The sequence below is a fragment of the Pogoniulus pusillus genome, chromosome 7 (assembly GCF_015220805.1).
Source record: "Pogoniulus pusillus isolate bPogPus1 chromosome 7, bPogPus1.pri, whole genome shotgun sequence".
Taxonomy (NCBI): domain Eukaryota; kingdom Metazoa; phylum Chordata; class Aves; order Piciformes; family Lybiidae; genus Pogoniulus; species Pogoniulus pusillus.
Genome location: NC_087270.1, coordinates 37,635,299 through 37,657,678, shown reverse-complemented (window position 1 = coordinate 37,657,678; position 22,380 = coordinate 37,635,299). Strand labels below are relative to the sequence as shown.

At 52.4% G+C, this 22,380-nt stretch overlaps 2 protein-coding genes across 5 annotated transcripts in view; one reads left to right on the top strand and one right to left on the bottom strand.

Annotated features, from left to right (window-relative positions):
* Nucleotides 1-13,387, bottom strand: part of ESCO2 (establishment of sister chromatid cohesion N-acetyltransferase 2) — a 38,649-nt gene extending 25,262 nt beyond the window's left edge. The window contains exon 1 of one of the 4 annotated variants that reach the window (XM_064146584.1): nucleotides 13,242-13,387. Coding sequence is in view for 1 of the 4 variants with exons in the window: in XM_064146578.1 (XP_064002648.1) it covers nucleotides 1,999-2,012 (14 nt within the window). In the remaining 3 variants the exon portion in view is untranslated. The other 3 variants (XM_064146579.1, XM_064146578.1, XM_064146582.1) reach the window with 3 other exon arrangements.
* Nucleotides 3,758-22,336, top strand: CCDC25 (coiled-coil domain containing 25). The gene is made up of 9 exons (XM_064146585.1): nucleotides 3,758-3,877; nucleotides 6,271-6,318; nucleotides 7,651-7,690; nucleotides 10,470-10,521; nucleotides 12,301-12,376; nucleotides 15,676-15,779; nucleotides 17,243-17,445; nucleotides 19,133-19,178; nucleotides 21,511-22,336. Exons 1-9 carry the CDS (start codon nucleotides 3,853-3,855, stop codon nucleotides 21,538-21,540), a joined length of 624 nt encoding a protein of 207 aa, XP_064002655.1. The 5' UTR covers nucleotides 3,758-3,852; the 3' UTR covers nucleotides 21,541-22,336.
* The last annotated feature ends 44 nt before the right edge of the window (nucleotides 22,337-22,380 follow it).

The following is a 22,380-nucleotide window of genomic DNA, read 5'->3' as shown; positions in this document are numbered from 1 at the left end:
TCTGCTAAAATCTGTCCTCAGCTTTCTGATAGGCCCCTTTAAGTACTGAAAGGCCACAATAAGGTCGCCCCAGAGCCTTCTCTTCTCCAAGATAAACAACCTTCAACTCTCTTAGCCTGTCCTCACAGCAGAGGAGTTCCAGATCTCACATCATCTCGGTGGCCTCCTCTGCATCTGCTCCAACAGGTCCATGTCTATCCTGTGCTGAAGACTCCAGAGATGGATCTATCACTGCAGGTGGTGCCTAAGCAGAGTGGAGCAGAGGGGCAGAATCCCCTCCCTCAACCTTTGGATGCAGCCCAAGAGACGGTTCACATCCAGCTTTTAATCTTCGTGGTCAAATGCATTCCTTTCACTCAGTTTAGTTATTCCAACTCACAAGTGAAAGCCAAAAATAAACAAACATCCCCCATCCAAGAAAACTAACAATAAATATTCATCTAACGCTAGAAACAGATTTATTCCACAAGGTACCAGCAGAGGGAAGTTTCTCTTAACTTGCCTGTGTTTACATAATGCTGGGTTGGGGAATCAGACTAGTGACAGCCCAGATCTACCAAGCTGTTCCAAAGATCAGAAACACCAGATAAGTGCAAACGATTCAGCCAGGAGCTATGGGCTGCAGAAGTAGCTGTAGAACCTCAATGCAAAAGGGAGCTTAAAGAGAGTGCAGGCAATGCCTTAGGAAGCACAGGGCAACGATTACAAATAAATTATCAGGTCTAGATGGAAGGGTGATGGTAAGATAAGACTATTGGCAGAAAAGTCAGGGGGCATGAGAGGGTAAAATCCTTGTAACCTGCAATAAGATCCCTGCAGAGCAGCTCCACACTACCAGCCCAGCCACCCACATCCTTTCCCAGAAAGTCTGTAGAGTAGTTTTGGTTGGAAGAGATCAGTTAAGATCATCAAATCCAACTTTTTACCCAGCACTGACCACTAAATCACATTCATCAGTGCCACATCTGCACAGCTTTTAAACCCTCCAAAAATGAGGCTCAATCACTACCCTGAGCAGCCTCTTCCAGGGAAAAATTATTATTCCTCATGCCCAACTTAAATCTTACCCAAAGCAACTTGAGACTGCTTTCTCTGTGCCTGTCACTTGTTCCTTGGGAAACCAATCCCCACCTCATTCCAATCCACTTGCAGAGAGCTAGAGGGAATGAGAAGATCGTTCTGGAGCCTCCTTTTCTCCATGCTAAACAACCCCAGCTCCTTCAACCTCTTCTCACAAGACTTGTTCTCCAGACCTCTCACCAACTTTGTGGTCTTTCCTGAATATACTCCAGCAACTCAATGTCCTTCTTAGGATGAGGGACCCAAACTGAACACAGGATTTCAGGTGTGGCCTCACCAGTGCCAAGCACAGACAGATACTCAGTCCCCAGCCCGACCCTCAGCCCTGTAGTGCAGAAGATTTCCATCACAGTACCCCACAGGCACCCACTCCTTACTCCAGCATCCTCTCTTACACCACAAGAGTTAACCAAAACACCCCACATCCCCATAAACCCACTTTTTACCCAGCACTGACCACTAAATCACATTCATCAGTGCCACATCTGCACAGCTTTTAAACCCTCCCAAAAATGAGGGCTCCATCACTACCCTGAGCAGCCTCTTCCAGGGGAGAAATTATTCCTCATACCCAACTTAAATCTTACCCAAAGCAACCTGAGACTGTTTTCTCTCTGCCCCACATCTGACTCTGCACCAGGGCCTGGCTCTCCACCTTCCCCACCTCACTGGCCCCAGTACGTGAGGCCTAACGCCCCTCGGCGCCTCACCAATCCCTCAGGCCAGAAGCCCACAGGCCTTCCGAAGCCCTACACCAGATCCCACACAGGCACTTCAGAACCGCCCCAGGTTCTACCCCACGCGTCCCCGCACAGACCCTGAGCCTCGGCGCGGCCGCCTGCGAGTCACCCGCGACACCGTTGCCCCGGCCCGGCCCGATGCGCTGCCACCCGCGCAGGCCCAGGCGCAAACCCTCACCTCAGAGCCGCCATCTCTCCCGCGCTTTCGAACCCGCGCGCTTTCCCCCCTCCGCCCAGCCCTCTCCTTTCCATTGGCCCAGCGTCACGTCACTCACTTTTAGCTCGCCACCATTGGCCGCTTTGCTCCCGCCCTCCCCGCGATCCACCCAATCGGACGGCAGCAATTGCTCCCTCGGCGGAGGGCTCGGAGCCCCTCTGCCGCCGAGGCGGAGTGCCTGGGTGCCAGGCAGAGATGGAATCCGCTCAGCGCGCAGCAGAAGGCTGAAGCGGGGCGGAATTAGGCAGGGCAAACATAAAAAGAAGCGAGAAACCACTTCAAAAGGGCTGGCTTTGACCCTCCGCTTCGGGAAGTGCCCGGGCACCACCCCCTTGAAAAGACTTCTGAGGTGGCCCGGCAGGAGTTAGGGCGGCAGCAGCCCCACGGACACGGCTAAAACTGCAACGTAACCCCTAGAGAGAGCACAGAATCAGAACTGGTTTGGTTGGACAAGACCTCTAAGATCATCAAGTCCAATTGTCAACCTAAACCCACCGTGACCACTAAACCATGTCCCGAAATGCCATGGCCACAGGTTTCTTGAATACCTGCAGGCTTGGTGACTCTACCACCTCCCTGGGCAGCCTCTTCCAATGCCTGACCACTCTTGCAGGAAAGAAATTGTTCCCAACATGCAACCTAAACCTTCCCTGGCACAATTGCAGGCCATCACCTGATACTTAGGAGAAGAGACGACCCCCCACCTGTCTCCAACCCCCTTTCAGGGAGTTGCAGAGAGCAAAGAGGTCTCCCTTCAACCTCTTATGCTTCAGCTTAAACACCTCCAGTTTGCTCAGCTGCTCCTCAACAGCCCTGTTCTCCAGACCCCTCACCAGCTTTGTTGCCCTCCTCTGGACCTGTTGCAGGTGTGGCTGCACTGGTGCCCAGTACAGAGGAGAGTCACTTCCCTGGTCCTGCTGGCCAAACTCTTGCTGATCCATGCCAGGATGCTGGTGGCTGTCTTGGCCACATGAGCAGACACTGGCTGCTGTTCAGCCACCTTGATGGCTTTCAACAGCACCCACAGCCACTCTGGATTTTAAGCAGTCACAAATTCTAGTTTCTTGCAGAAAAAAAAAGACTTACTTGACTTGCTTCTCTGCCCTGGTGTGACCCCATCTTGATTACTTGTCGTGGAAGGCAGTTTCACGAGAAATTCATGGGGAAAACGTTCAGTTTTGGGCTCCCCAGTTGAAGAGGGACAGGGATCTGCTGGAGAGAGTCCAGTGGAGGACCACAAGCATGATGAGGGACTGGAATACTGCCTGGCGAACAGAAGCCGAGGGACCTGGGGCTGTCTAACCCGGAGAAGAGAAGTCCGAGAGGGGATCTAATAAATGTTTATCAATACCTGAGGGCTGGGGGACAGGCTCTGCTCACTTCTCCCTGGGACAGGACAAGGAGCGACGGATGGAAGCTGCAGCACAGGAGGCTCCAGCTCAACACAAGCACCTACCTGCCCGCTGCGCACCCGCGCACAGCGAGCGGGAGGCGTTCTGCGCATGCGCACAGGTTGCGCTACGGCACTGCCCATGCGCCGAGTTCGCTGCCAGCACCGCGGGGACGCTGGGCGCATGCGCAACACTTCCTACGCCGAGCGCCGCAGCGAGTTGTGCACATGCGCAGTGCTCGATCCGGCTTCACCGCCCGCAGTCTTTACGCATGCGTAAGGGGCTGGTATGGGCTGTGACGTCACACCGCGCATGCGCAGTGCTCCCTCTGCCTCACTCCCCGGTCCTACTTTCCCCCCTCCTGCCTTCGCCAGGCGCTGCTGGAGCGGTAGCCCCGGGTCCGGCGGGCTGAGGAACCCCCGCCATGGTGTTTTACTTCACTTCCAATGGTGAGTAGGCGAGAGCAGAGCGTATGGAGGCGTTAACCACCCCCTCGAGAAGGCAGGTAGCGGGCTGCGGCCTCGGTCGGCGCGTCAGGGAGAGAGGCCTCCCGCTGCCGGCTCTGTCTCCAGCCCTTCACAGTGTCACAGTGTCATCAGGGTTGGAAGAGACCTCCAAGATCATCCAGTCCAACCTATCCCCCAGCCCTGGCCAAGCTACCAGACCATGGCACTAAGTGCCTCAGCCAGGCTTGGCTTCAACACCTCCAGGCAGAGAGACTCCACCACCTCCCTGGGCAGCCCATTCCAATGCCAATCACTCTCTCTGACAACTTCCTCCTCACACCCAGCCTAGACCTCCCCCAGCACAACTTGAGACTGTCCGCTTCTTCTGTTGCTGCTTGCCTGGCAGAAGAGACCAACCCCACCTGGCTACAGCCTCCCTTCAGGGAGCTGCAGACAGCAATGAGCTCTGCCCTGAGCCTCCTCTTCTGCAGGCTGCACACCCCCAGCTCCCTCAGCCTCTCCTCACAGGGCTGTGCTCCAGGCCCCTCACCACCTTCCTCGCCCTTCTCTGGACACCTTCCAGCACCTCAACATCTCTCTTGAATGGAGGAGCCCAGAACTGGACACAGCACTCAAGGTGTGGCCTGAGCAGCGCTGAGCACAGGGGCAGAATAACCTCCCTTGTCCTACTGCCCACACTGCTCCTGATCCAGGCCAGGATGGCATCAGCTCTCCTGTCCACCTGGACACACTGCTGGCTCCTGTTCACCTCCTATCTACCAGTAACCCCAGGTCCCTTGGATTTGGCTGCTTGATGTTCCTTGCACAAGGCAAGGCTTAACAGTCTTGTGAAGGTTTCTTAGATAAATTTGTTCCTTGGGTTTGTTTAAAAGCTTTTTTTCCCCAGCTGTGCAGATTCAGGCCCTTTATACACCCCATGAACAGAGCTGTGCAGGTTAAGTAACATTTGCTGATCATAATTTTCTGCAGATTTCAGACTAATTTTAAGGAGTTCAGAGGTTTTCCTGGATGTGATCTCTTTTTATGTGGGGAGAAAAGAGCCTGGTGCAGAACCTGGTGATGACCCAAGAGCAGGGCTCGTAGCAGACAATCTGCCATTCATTCTGCTAATGGAATGAACAATTACCTTTGGCTTTAAATGATTGTTCTGCAGAGGGTTTTTGTCGAGGTATCAGTTTTGCTGCACTGGGAGAAGTTTAGCTTAGACATGAGGAACATTTTCTTCATGGAAAGGATTATCAAGGCCTGGACCAGGCTGGTCAGGGAAGTGGTGGAGTCCCCATCCCTGGAGGGATTTAAAAGCAGTGTATACATTGTGCTGAAGGATGTGGTTTAGTGGTGACCTGCAGTGCTGAATGAATGGTTAGACTTGATGGTCTTAAAGGTCTTTTCCCACCTAAATCATTCTATGATATTTTAAAAGCAGCACTCCACACTGTGGGACAATAGCAGCAAAGTAGATGTGGAGCTACTGAAGAGGGACCAGCCCCTTAGCAGTGTGAGCTCCATGCTGTGATTCTATGAATTTGTGATCTGTGATCAGAGGGCTGCAGCAGCTCTGCTGTGAGCACAGACTGAAAGAGTTGGGGCTGTGCAGGCTGCAGAAGAGGAGGCTCCCAGGTGACCTTCTTGTGGCCTTCCAGGATCTGAAGGGGGCTACAAAAAAGCTGGGGAGGGACTTAGGAGGCTGTCAAGGGGGAATGGAGCAAAGCTGGAGGTGGGGAGCTTGAGAGTGGAGGTGAGGAGGAAGTTGTTGAGTAGGAGAGTGGTGAGAGGCTGGACTGGGTTGCCCAGGGAGGTGGTTGAGGCCCCATGGCTGGAGGTGTTTCAGGCCAGACTGTGTGAGGCTGTGTGCAGGCCTGCTCTAGGGTAGGGTGTCCCTGGGCATGGCAGGGGGGTTGGAACTGGCTGCTCCTTGTGGTCCCTTCCAATCCTGACTGATTCTATGATTCAATGAATTTCCACTTTTTATCCTGTTATTAAACAGAAAAGTCACATTTGGGCTCTGTGCTAGGATTTCTGATCATAGAATCAACCATGCTGGAAGAGACCTCCAAGCTCATCCAATCCAACCTATCACCCAGCCCTATCCAGTCATCTAGACCATGGCACTAAGTGCCTCAGCCAGGCTTTTCTTGAGCACCTCCAGGCACACAGACTCCACCACCTCCCTGGGCAGCCCATTCCAATGCCAGTCACTCTCTCTGCCAACAACTTCCTCCTAACATCCAGCCTAGACCTGCCCTGGCACAACTTGAGGGTGGGTGGACAAAGCTGTTTCCTTTCTATTTTCTGTGCCCACAGCTGGTGTGTTTGTCATTCCTTGTAGTTTGCTCATACCTTTTCTGATTTGTTTTTCTCTTTTATTCCCTCAGCTGCTCCTTCTGTTTACACCATTTACATGGGGAAGGATAAGTATGAAAGTAAGTACATTAGTCTACATCAAAATTAGATGTAGAGGATTAGATTTGGATTTCTGGGGACTTAAGGTCGTTCTGAAAGGATGCTTTTGTTTGTGTTAATTCACATTATTCACTGAAAACTCATAGAATCACAGGCTCAAAACAGGTTGGAAGAGACCTGCAATGTCATCCAGTCCCACCCTATCACCCAGCCTTATCCAATCCACTAGACCATAAAATCACAGACTCAACCAGGTTGAAAGAGGCCTCCAAGATCATCCAGTCCAACCTAGCGCCCAGCCCTGGCCAGTCAACCAGACCATGGCACTAAGTGCCTCAGCCAGGCTTGGCTTCAACACCTCCAGGCACAGAGACTCCACCACCTCCCTGGGCAGCCCATTCCAATGCCAATCACTCTCTCTGACAACAACTTCCTCCTCACATCCAGCCTAGACCTCCCCTGGTACTACTTGAGACTCTGTCCCCTTGTTCTGTTGCTGCTTGCCTAGCAGAAGAGCCCAACCCCACCTGGCTACAGCCTCCCTTCAGGTAGCTGCAGACAGCAATGAGGTCAGCCCTGAGCCTCCTCTTCTGCAGGCTGCACACCCACAGCTCCCTCAGCCTGTCCTCACAGGGCTGTGCTCCAGGCCCCTCACCAGCTTCCTTGCCCTTCTCTGGACACCTTCCAGCACCTCAACATCTCTCTTGAATTGAGGAGCCCAGAACTGGACACAGCACTCAAGGTGTGGCCTGACCAGTCCAACCTTACCCCTCTGAAATCCTCTTTTAATTAGGATAAGTCGATTCACAGACTTGTTAGGATGGGAAGGGACCTTTAAGGATGTCATCTAGTCTAAACTCTTTGCAGTCAGCAGAGATATCTTCAACTAGAGCAGGTTGTTCTGAGCCCTGTCCAACCTGACCTGGAATGTTTCCAAAGTTGGGACATCTCCCACCTCTCTGAGAAACCTGTGCCAATGTCTCACCACCCTCAGTGTGAAATATTTCTTCCTTAAGTATGTCTAGTCTGAATCTCCCCTCTTTTAGTTTAAAACCATCCCCTCTTGTCTTGCTAAAAAGTGTGTTCCCAGCCTTCTTACAGGCCCCTTTAAGTACTGAAAGGCCACAATAAGGTCTCTCTGAACACTTCTGTTCTCCAGGCTTTTTTGTCCTCTTTGGCTACTGCTTTGCCCCCATGTCTTCTAGACTCCTGAGTTGTCTGTGCCCTTTTCTGTCTCTGCTCAGTCACCATGCAGCAGTGGACCAGCAGTGGAGGGTTCCTGGTCAACAGATCAGTGGGTTTGCTGTTGATGAAGTTCTGGGCTTTACTCATTGATACTTTTATTCCCACAGATGAAGACTTGATAAAGTATGGCTGGCCTGAGGATATCTGGTAGGTACTTAGACAAATTGCCTTTCCTTACACAGCTGCATCTCTTGAGCCATGCAAGAGGAACAGCTCCCTGGTGAGCCTCAACAGGGCTAAGTGCAATGTCCTGCACCTAGGTCGGGGCAACTCTGGTAGCAATCCAGTCTGGGAGATGAAGGGATGGAGAGCAGCCCTGCAGATAAGGACTGGGAGGTGCTGGTGGGTGAAAAGCTGGAGAGGAGCTGGCAATGTGCACTTGCAGCCCTGAGGCAAGTCAGTCTTCTGGGTTGCATGCAAAGAAGCGTGGCCAGCAGATCAAGGGAGGGGATTCTGCTCCTATGCTCCCCTCGAGTTAGATCCCATGTGCAATGCTGGGAACTCTGGATCCTATGTGCAATGCTGGGTCAAGCTCTGGGGTCCTCAGCAGAGGAGACATGCACCTACTGGAGTGGGTCCAGGAGGCCACAAAGATGACATGAAGTCTGGAGCCCCACTGCTGTGAGGACAGGCTGAGAGAGTTTGGCTTGTTGAGCCTGGAGAATAGCACTGAAGTGGATCCCATAGGAAAGCTGGAGATGGACTTTCCACAGTGGCAGGAAATGATAGGACAAGGAGTGATGACTTTAAACTGAAAGAGGGGAGATGGAGATTAGATGTAGGGAAGAAAGTCTTCACTGTGAAGGTGGTGAGACACTGGACCAGATGGCCTAGAGAAGTGGGAGATGCCCCATCCCTGGAGCCCTTTCAGGTCAAGTTGGACAGGGCTCTGAGCAGCCTGCTGTAGTTGAAGATGCCTCTGCTCTCTGGGGGAGGGGAGAGGTTGGTGTAGTTTGCCTTTAAAGGTAACTTCCCCCCCCTAAAGCTGGCTGTGGTTGTGCTCCTTTTTGTTCTTCCAGGCAGATTTCCTAGCACAAGCTGATGAGGGGTTGGTAGATCATAGAATCAGTCAGGGTTGGAAGGGACCACAAGGAGCAACCAGTTCCAACCCCTCTGCCATGCCCAGGGACACCCTACCCTAGAGCAGGCTGCACACAGCCTCACACAGCCTGGCCTCAAACACCTCCAGCCATGGGGCCTCAACCACCTCCCTGGGCAACCCAGTCCAGCCTCTCACCACTCTCCTGCTCAACAACTTCTTCCTCATGTCCAGTCTGAACCTACCCACCTCCAGCTTTGCTCCATTCCCCCCACTCCTGCCACTCCCTCACAGCCTCCGTCCCTCCCCAGCTTTTTTGTAGGTCCCCTTCATATACTGGGAGGCCACAAGAAGCTCCAAGAGGTTGCAGCTAAAAGGCTTTACAGGGGATGTTTTCTCAGCAGTCAACAAGCTGCCAAGGGAGTGATTTCTTTCTTCTCTGGGCAGAGATGATGTGTCCTTCAGCTGAAGAACACCTTGCTGCAGCAGTATCACATTCCTTTTCTGTCTCATGTTTGTCCTGTCAGGACAAAATTTAAGATTGGCTACACAGTTACATAGGAGTGAACCTGAGATGAATCCTCAAATTGCCTGAACCATCAAAGTCATCTTTCCTGGTCTCCTTTGTGTCTTGTAGCTCTCACTGACATCATCCACACTGGGTTTTTTTTTCTCTCCCATCTCAGCACAAGAAGCCTCTTGTTGAGGCCTCCTGGGAATCACAGAATCTCTTAGATTGGAAAAGACCTTCAAGATCATGGAGTTCAATCATTAGTTTCACACTGACAAGTCATTCTTAGGCTATCTGATGCCTTTTAGACCTTATTCTGTTTAAAAGGCTTGCAGTGGGTTTAAGGCAGGAGCTCAGGAGGTAAAATGAGAGTTCATAGGCTGGTGTTTGAGGGGTTTCTGTCTTGCAGCAGGAAGGAAAAAGTCCTGTTAATGAGAAAATAGTGCTGAGAAAGGTTGGGATGTGACAACATATCCATCCTTCTGCCTCTGTCCTTGGAAATGGAGAGATACCTGATACCTGGAGAAGTCTGGGCAGCTGCTGGCAATGTCTGCTCCATGGTGGGAGAAATCCTGTGGGATGCAGAGAAGGGCAATGATGCTGGGGAAGGGTCTGGAGAACAGGGCTGGGGAGGACCAGCTGAGGGAGCTGGGGGTGTGCAGCCTGGAAAAGAGGAGGCTGAGAGGAGACCTCATTACTCTCTGCAGCACCCTGAGAGGAGGCTCAGTGAGGTGGGGTTGGGCTCTTCTTTCTGTTCTCAGGTGATAGGAGGAGAGGAAATGGCCTGAAATTGTGCCAGGGGAGGGGTAGGTTGGACAAATCCTGGGTTCAGTTTTGGGCTCCTCACTCTAGGAAGAGCATTGAGAGGCTGGATTTGGTCCAGAGAAGGGCAACAGAGCTGGGGAAGGGTCTGGAGAATAGAGCTGGGGAGGAGCAGCTGAGGGTGTGCAGCCTGGAGAAGAGGAGACTGAGGGCAGAGCTCATTGCTCTCTGGAGCTCCCTGAGAGGAGGCTCACTGAGGTGGGGTTGGGCTCTTCTCCCTATTCTCAGGTGATAGGAGGAGAGGAAATAGCCTGAAATTGTGCTAGGGGAGGGGTAGGTTGGAATGGGCTGCCTGGGGTGGTGGTGGAGTTGCCATCCCTGGAGGTGTTTAAAAGGAGGCAGGATGAGGCACTTAATTAGAAGGGTTGGGCAATAGCTTGGACTCGACGCTCCTAGAGGTCTCTTCCAACCTGGTTCATTCTGTGAAATTGCAGGGCTGAGGTCAGCATTGGTCAGGACAGAGACTTAAAAATAGGTGAATGTGATTTAAAAAAAGAAGGTTTTGCCCAGAGCTGTCTCTTGCCCTGTGTGAAATGTGCTGCTGTGTTCCCTAGGTTCCACGTGGACAAGCTCTCCTCCGCACACGTGTACCTGCGGCTGCACAAGGTAACCCTGGGGCAGGGCTGCTTCAGAGCTTTCACATTCACCCACAGCAGTGCCACAGGCAGCCAGTCCTGCACTCAAGGCCATCTTTGCTCAGCTCAGCTGTTGAAGTCTGCAGGGCTCCCTCAGGGTGCAGGTAACCTGCAGTGGGCAGGGGTTGAATTTCTAGGCGCCGTTACCAAGCAGCGTGGGGAGGGGTGGGATGTTTCACGTGGCCTGACACCTAGTTGATTGGATAGGGCTGGGTGATAGGTTGGACTGGATGATCTTGAAGGTCTCTTCCAACCTGGATTCTATGATTCTAAGTGTCTGTCTAGGAGCCATGGCACTCCAGTGAAATGGGGTGAAATCCTTCAGGAAAATAAATTACCTATGGTGCCTTGAGCCTCTCCTTGCAGATCTGAGAATCCCAGCATGGTAGGGGTTGGAAGGGACCTCTGGAGGTCATTAAGACAAGATCCTCTTCTAAATCAGGGTCACTTACAGCAGGTCACCCAGGATTGCTTCCAGGCAGGTTTAGAGTCTCTTCAGGGAAGGAGATTGCACAGCCTCTGTGTGGGAGCTGGGGGTGTTTAGCCTGGAGAAGAGGAGGCTCAGGGCTGATCTCATTGCTGGCTACAACTACCTGAAGGGAGGCTGTAGCCAGGTGGGGTTGGTGTCTTCTGCCAGGCAAGCAGCAACAGAAGGGGACAGAGTGTCAAGTTGTGTCAGGAGAGGTCTAGGCTGGATGTTAGGAAGAAGTTGTTGTCAGAGAGAGTGATTGGCATTGGAATGGGCTGCCCAGGGAGGTGGTGGAGTCTCCGTGCCTGGAGGTGTTGAAGCCAAGCCTGGCTGAGGCACTTAGTGCCATGGTCTGGTTGCTTGGCCAGGGCTGGGTGCTAGGTTGGAGTGGCTGAGCTTGGAGGTCTCTTCGAACCTGCTTGATTCTATGAATGTCTCTGGGCAGCCTGCTCCAGGGCTCTGGCACCCTCACAGAAAAGTTTTGCTTCATGTTCCAGTGGAACCTCCTATGTTATTGTTTGTGCCCATTGTTCCTTGTCCTGTCTCTGGACACCATTGAAAAGAAATTGGCCACATCCTCTTACCCCCCTTGCCCTTCAGCTATGGATCAACATTGAGAAGATCCCCCATTAGGCTGCTCTTCTTCAGGCTAAACAGCCCCAGTGCTCACAGCCTTCCCTCACAGGAGAGATGTTCCAATCCCCTCATCCTCTCCATAGCCTTCACTGGCCTCTCTCCTGTAGTTTCTTGCCTCTTTTGAACTAGAAATCCCAGAGCTGGACCCTGTATTCCTGTTGTGACCTCACTAGGGCACAGTAGAGAGGGAAGAGAACCTCTCTTGACCTGCCTCTTTTGAACTAGAAATCCCAGAGCTCGACCCAGTACTCCTGTTGTGACCTCACTAGGGCATAGTAGAGAGGGAGGAGAACCCCTCTTGACCTGCTGGCCATACTCTTCTTGGTGCAGCCCAGAAGATCACTAGCTTTCTTGGCCACAAGAGCAGATTGCTGCCATGGAAGACTCCAGCCTTGTAATATGCACAGCATAGAGTTCCTGGCTGGAATGGCAGAGCATTGTGCTTTGTTTCCATCCCTGGAAACATTCCAGGTCAGGTTGCACAGGACTCTGAGCAACCTGCTCTAGTTGAAGATGTCCCTGCTCGCTGCAGAGGGCTTGAACTAGATGACCTTGAAATGTGCCTTCCCACCCAAACAGCTCTGTGATTGGATGGTTCCTGGGTGTCCTGTGCTCACCAGCTGATGTTGCCTTGCTCTGTCACAGGGGCAGACAGTGGATGACATCCCCAAAGAGGTTTTGATAGACTGTGCCCATCTGGTGAAGGCAAACAGCATCCAAGGTAAAGGCAGTGCCTGGAAGGTGGGGGGGTGAGATGTTTGTGGGCCACACAAGCATGTGGGGTTTGGATGGGATGTGTGTGATGGTTCTGCTGTGCTGCTCTCTGCTGAGTCTTGTGCCTGTAGAGCCTTACAGGAAGCAGATGTCACAGTGGCACTGCTCCTTGTACAGTCCAATCAAAGTGTTTTCAGTTGGCAAAGAGCTTTAAGTTCATGAAGCCCAACCATTCACTCAGCACTGACAGCTCATCACTGAGCCGTGTCCTTCAGCACCACATCTGCAGCTTTCCAGGGGCAGGAACTCTGCCACTGCCCTGCCTGGCCTGTTCCAGGCTTTGACAGCACTCTTGGGTTAGGCTGGACATGTTCTTCATGTTCAACCTAAACCTCCCCTGGTTCAACCTGAGGCCATTTCTTCTCATCCTATCATTTCTTCCTTGGGAGAAGAGACCAACTCCCATCTCGCTCCAGCATCCTTTCAGGATGTGTAAAGAACAGGAATATCTCCCCTGAGCCTCTTTTCCTCCAGACTAAGTAACCCCAGTTCCTTCAGCTGCTCCTCACCAGTCTTGTGCTCTAGACCTTTCACCAGCTTTGTTGCCCTTCTCTGGACACACTCCAGCACCTCAATGTCTTTCATGGAGTGAGAGGCCCAAAACTGAAGCGAGGATTTGAGGTGCAACCTCACCAGTGCTGACCACAGGGGGGATGTCACTGTTCAAACAGTGGACTCACGATGGTTGAATTCAAGCAACCATGCCAGAGGCTTTACTTCAACAGTGTCACTTCATTGTTTGCCCAGAAGATGGTGCACAATAGGTAGAGAAAAGGGAAAGGTAAAGTAAAAAGAGAAAGGTTTATAGCTACCACCAATGGCAGGCTCCAAAGACGTCTCTCTAATCCTGGATCCAATCCTTCTGATCTTTCCTTGATCTTGGTGGGCAAAGCTCTCCTTCAAAGCCTCATTGCTAGGGAGACCTCTCTTATAATCAGTTTCACACCTGTCAATGTCTGAACTCCACCCCTCATGCCCCATAACAGTAAGGCTTCCACACATGCCCAAGGAGGAGTGACCTAGGTGTGGTCTGCCTCGGAGGTGGGGCCAGGAGGTGTGTTTTTGTGTTCCAGTGACATTATAATGAGCAGAGTTCACTAGAGTTGATGGTTCCCTTAGCTACCCCAGGGCATCAGTCTCTTTGGGCAGCAGTTGTGTTCCTTCATTCTGAAGCAATGATCATGGACTGGAGTTGGCAGGTACAGGCTGTTGGTACCAGGCAGGTCTCTTCCCACAGGGCCTACACCTGCAAAATCCTTGGAGACCACATTCAGTACCTTAATCAGTAACTTATTATAGAGTAGGCCACTACAAAACTTGTGCTAAGATGTTAGCCTGAATATCAGTCCAAGTCTTTGAGCTAAGGGAGTCCTGATGGCAGTGATGAAACAGATAATGCCCTTTGGACCATTCCTTACAGGGGGACAATCCCTGCCCTAGTCCTTCTGGACACACTACTGCTGATCCAAGCCAGGGTGCTGTTGCACCTGGGCACATGCTGGCTCATGTTCAGCCAGCTGACAACCAACACTCCCACATCCTTTTTCACTGGGCACTTTCCAGGCACTTCTTCAAGCCTGCAGCATTCATAGGGTTGTGCTGACCAAAGCACAGGACCTGGCCCTCAGCCTTGCTGAACCATTGTCTTTGTCCCATTGATCCAGCCGGTCCAGATCCCTTTGGAGATTGTCTTGACCCTCCAGCAGACCAATATTCCTGCTCACTTTGGTGACCACAACAACCTCCTGGCAAAGCTGCCAGCTAGGGGCTTGGACAGATTCACTCTGATATGGGTCAAGAACTGGCTGGAAGGCCAGGCCCAGAGATGATTCTATGAATGGTGCCACATGCAGTTGGCAGCTGGCACCGGTGGTGTGCCCCAAGGATCAGTGCTGGGCCCAGTCCTCTTCAGTGTCTTTATTGGTGATCTGGACCAGGGGATTGAGTCCAGCATCAGTAAGATTGCAGAGGACACCAAGCTAGGAGCAGCTGTGGATCTGTTGGAGGGCAGGAGAGCCCTGCAAAGGGACCTTGCCAGGCTGGATGGGTGGGCAGAGGCCAATGGGATGAGATTGAACAAGGCCAAGTGCAGGGTTCTACTCTTTGGCCACAACAACCCCAAGCAGCACTACAGGCTGGGGACAGAGTGGCTGAGAGCAGCCAGGCAGAGAGGGATCTGAGGGTACTAGTAGAGGGTAGCTGAAGATGAGGCAGCAGTGTGCCCAGGTGGGCAGCAGAGCCAATGGCATCCTGGCCTGGATCAGGAGCAGTGTGGCCAGCAGGACAAGGGAGGTTCTTCTGCCCTTGTGCTCAGCACTGCTCAGGCCACAGCTTGAGTGCTGTGTCCAGTTCTGGGCACCTCAATTCAAGAGAGATGTTGAAGTACTGGAAGGTGTCCAGAGAAGGGCAAGGAAGGTGGTGAGGGGCCTGGAGCACAGCCCTGTGAGGAGAGGCTGAGGGAGCTGGGGGTGTGCAGCCTGCAGAAGAGAGGCTCAGGGCAGACCTCATTGCTGTCTGCAACTCCCTGAAGGGAGGCTGTAGCCAGGTGGGGTTGGTCTCTTCTGCTAGGCAAGCAGCAACAGAAGAAGGGGACAGAGTGTCAAGCTGTGCCAGGGCAGGTCTAGGCTGGATGTTAGGAGGAAGTTGTTGTCAGAGAGAGTGATTAGCATTGGAATGGGCTGCCCAGGGAGGTGGTGGAGTCTGTGTGCCTGGAGGTGTTGAAGCCAAGCCTGGCTGAGGCACTTAGTGCCATGGTCTGGTTAACTGGCTAGGGCTGGGTGCTAGGTTGGACTGGCTGAGCTTGGAGCTCTCTTCCAACCTACTTGATTCTATGATTCTATGATATGCAAACTGACTGGGGGTGCCCTCACTCCCCTCACCTAGATGACTGCTGTACTTCTGTCAGGAAGGATTCCCTTTTGTCTCTCCACATTGCTGCCTGAGCCTAGAAGCCTCACATGCTCTCCTCTCCGACACCACCTCAGGGTCCCCTTCCGTTACAGTCACTCAGCTGGCAGAGGGAATCCCCATCTGGGGTTGCTTAGCACTCTGCAGTGCTCATACTGCAAATGGTGTCATGATGTTCTCCCATTTCACTGTAATACTGGAGGGACTTCTTCCTTTCCTCCTTCCTTTTGGTAACATCTCTAACGAGGATCAACTCCTGGTGCTTCCATGTGCAGGAGACTTAAAGCCTCTTGCAGCAAGGAGGGAATTGATGCATTTCCCTTCTCCTCTTCTTCCCAGGTTGCAAGATGAACAATGTCAATGTGGTGTACACACCATGGACCAACTTGAAGAAAACAGCAGACATGGATGTGGGGCAAATTGGCTTTCACAGGCAAAAGGATGTGAGTGTGATGGTGACCTGGAGAGGCTGAGGGAGCTGGAGTTGTTTAGCCTGGAGAGGAGGAGGCTCATGGGGACCTCATTGCTGTCTACAACTACCTGAAGGGAGGCTGTAGCCAGGTGGGGTTGGGCTCTTCTGCCAGGCAAGCAGCAACAGAAGAAGGGGACAGAGTGTCAAGTTGTGGCAGGGGAGGTCTAGTCTGGATGTTAGGAGGAAGTTCCTGGCAGAGAGAGTGATTGGCATTGGAATGGGCTGCCCAGGGAGGTGGTGGAGTCTCTGTGCCTGGAGGTGTTGAAGCCAAGGCTGGCTGAGGCACTTAGTGCCATGGTCTGGTTGCTTGGGCAGGGCTGGGTGCTAGGTTGGGCTGGCTGAGCTTGGAGGTCTCTTCCAACCTGGCTAATTCTATGGTTCTTCAGCGTTTGCCCTAAAGCTGTAGAATCACACAGTGAATTAGTGTGGTGGTGGTTGGAAGAGACCTCTAGAGATCATCCGCTTCAACTCCCCTGTTAAAATAGGGTCATCCACAGCAGGCTGCCTAAGATTGTAATGTCCTGCCAGGTTTGGAATGTCTCCAGAAAAGGTGGAGACCTTCCAGGGGGATGTTTGAGCTGGATGTTAGGAGGAAGTTCTTCCCAGAGAGAGTGATTGGCATTGGAATGGGCTGCCCAGGGAGGTGGTGGAGTCACTGTCCCTGGAGGTGTTCAAGCAAAGCCTGGCTGAGGCACTTAGTGCCATGGTCTGGTTGCTTGGCCAAGGCTGGGTGATAGGTTGGACTGGCTGAGCTTGGAGGTCTCTTCCAACCTGGTTAATTCCATGATTCTAAGGAAACTGCACAACCTCTCTGGGCAGCCTGGTCCTGTGCTTCAGCACCCTCACAGGAAAGATTTTTTTTCCCATGTGTTTGGACAGTGCTTCCTGGAATCCTCTTTGCACCTGCTGCCTCTTGCTGTGTCACTGGGCACCACTCAAGAGAGTCTGGCCCCATCCTCTTGCTCCCTGCCCTTGCTCAGAATCTGGGCAAGAAACCACTCTAAAGGTGCAGTTTGACTGGAACAGGCCTTACCAGGGCAACAAAACACTACAAACCCCCTCAGCCAACCAGCAGCACACGAGATTCTCCTCCCTGAACGCCCTGCAGCACCCTCCTGGCACCTCATCGAGAAATGGCAGAGACCAATCCTTATCTCTTGGCCTCTTCATGTGCCAAGAGGTGACACTAGAAGTGCTGATGCAGGTGGCAGTGCCTGTGCTTGTTAGCTCTGTGCTCCTGAGTGTCGAGAGTTGGCCTCTCTCTGCTGTTACACAAGCAGCTGAAGAGCCCTCGGTGGATGAGCTTTTCCTCAGCAGCTGTTTGTGTGGGACTCAGCCATGTGTGAAGTGGGAACAGGGAGTTTCCTTTCCTCTGGGCAAGTGCCAGAGTAGAAGTGTTTCTTGGTAAGGCTCTTGGTTGTTTGCACTCCAAAGGTGAAGATGCTGACGGTGGAGAAGAAGGTGAATGAGATCCTGAACCGCCTGGAGAAGACCAAAGTGGAGCGGTTCCCAGACCTGGCTGCAGAGAAGGAGGCCCGGGACAGGGAGGAGAGAAATGAGAAGAAAGCCCAGATCCAAGAGATGAAGCGGAAGGAAAAGGAAGAGATGAAGAAGAAGAAAGAGCTGGAAGAACTGAGGTGGGTACTGAGTTGTGGAGCCAACCCCCGTGGTGCTGATGGGTGCTAAGAGGGAGTTGTGGGTCAGCAGTCATGCTCAATAGCTGGCCTGGCACTGCTCAGTGCTCAGCTGACTGCTCTGGCTCAGCCCCTGCATGGCCCAGTGAGTTCTTTTGTCTAGATCAGAGGTGGTTTCCATGCTGCTCCCAAAACAAACTTGGATGGTAAAAGAAAGGACTGTGTCTTTCCAAAGCTTTATGACACCAAGCCAGGTGGTGCAGTTGACATGCCTGAGGGACAGGATCCATCCAGACAGAGCTGGACAAATGAGAAGTGGGTCCATGTGAACCTACTGAGGTTGAGCAGGGTCCTGAACCAGGATTAGGACAACCCTCAGTACCAGTGCAGAGTTGGGGATGAAGGGTGTAGTTGACATGCCTGAGGGACAGGATCCATCCAGACAGAGCTGGACAAATGAGAAGTGGATCTGTGTCAGCCTCCTGAGGTTGAGCAAGGTCCTGAACCAGGATTAGGACAAGCCTCAGTACCAGTGCAGGCTGGGGGGATGAAGGGTGCAGTTGACATGCCTGAGACAGAGCTGGACAAATGAGAAGTGGATCTGTGTCAGCCTCCTGAGGTTGAGCAAGGTCCTGAACCAGGATTAGGACAAGCCTCAGTACCAATGCAGGCTGTGGGATGAAGGGATAGAGAGCAGCTCTGCAGAGGAGGACTTGAGGATGCTGGTGTGTGGAAAGCTAGACAGGAGCTGGCAATGTGGCACTAGCAGTGCGGAAGCCAACTGCATCCTGGGCTACCTCCAGAGCAGCTTGGCCAGCAGCTCAAGGTAGGGGATTCTGCCCCTTTGCTCCCCACTGGTGAGACCCCACCTGCAGTGCTGTGTCCAGCACTGGGTTCCTCATCACAAGAGAGACATGGACCTGTTGGAGTGGGTCTGAATGGGACCACAAAGGTGATGCAAGGTCTGGAACTTCTAAGACTGACCCTGAAAGGTCCCTTTGCAGCCAAACCATTCTGTGATTCTAAAATACATGTAAATCCCCAGGAAAACACTCCCTCAAACCCAGAGTGAAGGATGATGGTTTGAAATGTCATCTTGACCTCTGAGCTTGTTCCTTAGTGCTGACAGCTTCGTCTGGCAGTAGGTGTACCTGCTGGCTGGCCTCAGAACCTCCCTGCTGAAGTTCAGTGAGTTGTGTTTATCTGTAGGTGACAGTGAAAGAGGAAACTGTAGAACCTGGGGATTTCCCAAGTGACTCAACATGTAGAGAGCTCAGAACATGGAGGTTTCTTGAGTGATTCAACACGTGGAGAGCTCAGAATAAAGGGCTTAGGGGAGCAAACTAAACTGAGGAGAAGCCACCAGCGGGCATGGCTGTGCTGCTGGCTTATTTAGCCTTGCACCAAAGCTGCCTCTTGACCTTTCCACAAAGTAAAGAACTGTCTCCCTCCTGGGATGATCTGAGTGCTGAACAAAGCTGAGGAGAAGTGGTCTGTAAGGTCCCTGGGCTTTGTCTGGTTGTTCTGATGAGCCAAAGCATGTGAGAGAAGCAAATCCTGGTCCAGTCTGAGGAGTTCAGGAAGGCAAAAACAAAACCATTGTTTTTCTGGTGCTTGATCCAGAACAGTTCTTGGTTGCTGGGTTCTGAAAATGTATCAGGCAATTATCTTGCATCTTTTTCTCTTCCAGGAGCTACTCCTCGCTGATGAAGGCTGAGAACATGTCCTCCAATCAGGTGAGACTGCCCACAGAAACCATTCCAAGATGACTGAAATCCAATCCAGGATGATGATGGCACAGCTCCCGCATTGCGGTCTGCTGTGGGCGACTCCTGCATGACAGAGCACATCCCTGTCACCTCTTCTCAGTGAAGGACATTGCCACCTCCCTCTGCTCTATGAAAGGGCCCTCTCGCTTGTCTGTCAGCCAGCAGGAGCCTGTGCTGCTGGAAGTGGTTCAACAAGGACAAGTGTAGAGTCCTGGAGTACTGCATCCAGTTCTGGAGCCTCTATTCCAAGAGGGCTGTGGAGATGCTGGAGTGTGTCCAGAGCAGGGCCAGGAGGATGCTGAGAGGGCTGCAGCAGCTCTGCTGTGAGCACAGACTGAAAGAGTTGGGGCTGTGCAGGCTGCAGAAGAGGAGGCTCCCAGGTGACCTTCTTGTGGCCTTCCAGGATCTGAAGGGGGCTACAGAAAAGCTGGGGAGGGACTTTTGAGGCTCTCAGGGAGTGGCAGGAGTGGGGGGAATGGGGCAAAGCTGGAGGTGGGGAGCTTGAGAGTGGAGGTGAGGAGGAAGTTGTTGGTGATGAGAGTGGTGAGAGGCTGGACTGGGTTGCCCAGGGAGGTGGTTGAGGCCCCATGGCTGGAGGTGTTTGAGGCCAGGCTGTGTGAGGCTGTGTGCAGCCTGCTCTAGGGTAGGGTGTCCCTGGGCATGGCAGGGGGGTTGGAACTGGCTGCTCCTTGTGCTCCCTTCCAACCCTGACTGATTCTATGATTCTCTGAGTCCTGCCCCTAGGGAGGAATAATCCCCACACCAGTACAAATTAGGGATTGACCTCCTGGAAAGAATCTCTCTGTGAAGAAGGTCCTGGGAGTTCTGCTGGACAAGTGCCTTATGAGCCAGTGATGTGCACTGGTAGCCAGGAAGGTGGATGGTCTCCAGGGGTGCACTCAAAGAGTGTGGCCAGCAGGTTAAAGGAGGTTCTCTTAAGGGAGGTCTAGGCTGGATGTTAGGAGGAAGTTGTTGGCAGAGAGAGTGATTGGCATTGGAATGGGCTGTGCCTGGAGGTGTTCAAGAAGAGACTGAATGAGGCACTTAGTGCCATGGGTTAATTGATTGGCCAGGGCTGGGAGCTAGGTTGGACTGGCTGAGCTTGGAGGTCTCTTCCAACCTGGTTGACTCTGATTCCTCCTCTATTCTGCCCTAACAAAGATATGTCTGGAGTCCTGTGTCAGGTTCTGGGTTCCCCTGTTCAAGAGAGACAGGGAACTACTGGAGAGATTCCAGCAGCTGCTACAAAGATGCTGAGGGGACTGAAGGATCTCTCTGGCAAGGAGAGACTGAGAGACATGAGTCTGTTTAATTGGGCAAGAGCAGCCTGAGAGGGGATTTTCTCACTGCTGATCAATAGCTAAAGAGCAGGGATCAAGGGGATGGAGCCAGACTCCTTTTTTTTCAGTGCTGCCCCATTACAGGATAAGGAGCAACAGGTGCAAGACAGAGCCCCTTCAGCATGACAGTATCCCTGCAGTGAGGGGCCCAAACCTGAACCTAGTACTTGAGGTGTGACCTTAGCAGTGCTCTAGCCCTGCTGGCCACACTATTGCTGATCCAAGCCAGAAGTCTTTTGGTCTTCTTGGCCACCTGGGCACACACTAGCTCATCTTCAGCCAGCTGTTGGCCAACATCTCCAGGTCCTTTTCCACTGGGCAGTTTCTAGCCACTTCCTCAAGCCCATAGCATTGCATGGGGTTGTTGTGACTCAAGTGCTGCACCCAGCACTTTGCTTTGTTGAACCTCATCTTAATGGCCTCATCCCATTGATCCAGCCTTTCCAGAGCCTTCTGTAGAGCCTCCCATAGAATCATAGAAGTAACCAGGTTGGAAGAGACCTCCAAGCTCAGCCAGTCCAACCTAGCACCCAGCCCTGGCCAAGCAACCAGACCATGGCACTAAGTGCCTCAGCCAGGCTTGGCTTCAACACCTCCAGCCACAGAGACTCCACCACCTCCCTGGGCAGCCCATTCCAATGCCAATCACTCTCTCTGACAACAACTTCCTCCTCACATCCAGCCTAGACCTCCCCTGGCACTACTTGACACTCTGTCCCCTTGTTCTGTTGCTGCTTGCCTGTCAGAAGAGCCCAACCCCACCTGGCTACAGCCTCCCTTCAGGTAGTTGTAGCCAGCAATGAGGTCAGCCCTGAGCCTCCTCCATACCCCCAGTAGATGCAGCATTCCCACTCAGCTTGGTGTCATCTGCAGAGCTACTGAGGGTACCCTCAATGCCTCCATCCAGATCACCAACAAAGATCACTGAGCTCTTTTTGTTGCTGTGTTTCTCCCTACAGGATGGCAACGACTCAGATGACTTCATGTAAACGAATCCTCCTCTCTCAATCAGGAGGTGGTTTGGGATGTTTTAACACTTCACCATTGCTAAGAACACCAAAAACCCAACCAAAACCCAAAGAAGTGAACTCTGACTGCAGACATTTCTGACAGCAGCTGACAGGAGAAGATCTGTGTTGCCTGCATGTAGATCTCTTTTATCAGAGACCTGGGTGGAAGCTCTGACTTCCAAAAGTTCTGCAGGCAATGGTATTTATTCCAGGGAAGGACTTGGTCCAGCTTTTAATCCAATGAGGTTTAAAGGAAAGGAGATTGGTGCTGTTTCACCTCTGTCCTGCCATAGAACGGACACAAACTTGATGCTGCCACCTGTGTAATTCTTCTTTTCCTGCTGCTGCTGATCAGCAGAGCTGAGGGATTCCTCTCTAATTGAGGTGGGGAGTTCAGCTTGGACATGCTCACAGCTGCCTCATAGACCTCCCCAGCTCTTGCTGGGGGTAAATCTGGTGTCTCCTCTTTACATATCAAGCTACAGACAATGAAGGTGAAGCTGGGCTGTGGTTACAAGCCAAGGTGAGCTGCAGTAGGAGCCCTGCAGCACAGGGCAGGGACATCCCTGCCACGTGCTTTCCTTTAAATCACACTTGATTTGTGAGAAACCACTGGAGAGAGAAGTCTGAAGAAGAGCTATGGGCAGCATCCTGGCCCAAGCTCCTGCCCCAGCAGTCTGTAAGGCTTCATGGCTGAGTCTGTGTGAAACAGTTGCAATAATCCTTGCACCACCTGTAGATGTGTCACGATTAAATTCATGTCGTGGTGGTAAAACGCTGCTGGGTGGAGCTCGCCTTGGGCTGTTGGTGGCTCAGAGG

Coding starts and splice junctions, on each gene's coding strand:
- CCDC25 (XM_064146585.1), top strand. CDS start 3,853: ATGGTGTTTTACTTCACTTCCAATG. Junction 12,377..15,675: donor GAAGGCAAACAGCATCCAAG/GTAAAGGCAGTG, acceptor TCTTCTTCCCAG/GTTGCAAGATGAACAATGTC. Junction 15,780..17,242: donor GCTTTCACAGGCAAAAGGAT/GTGAGTGTGATG, acceptor TGCACTCCAAAG/GTGAAGATGCTGACGGTGGA.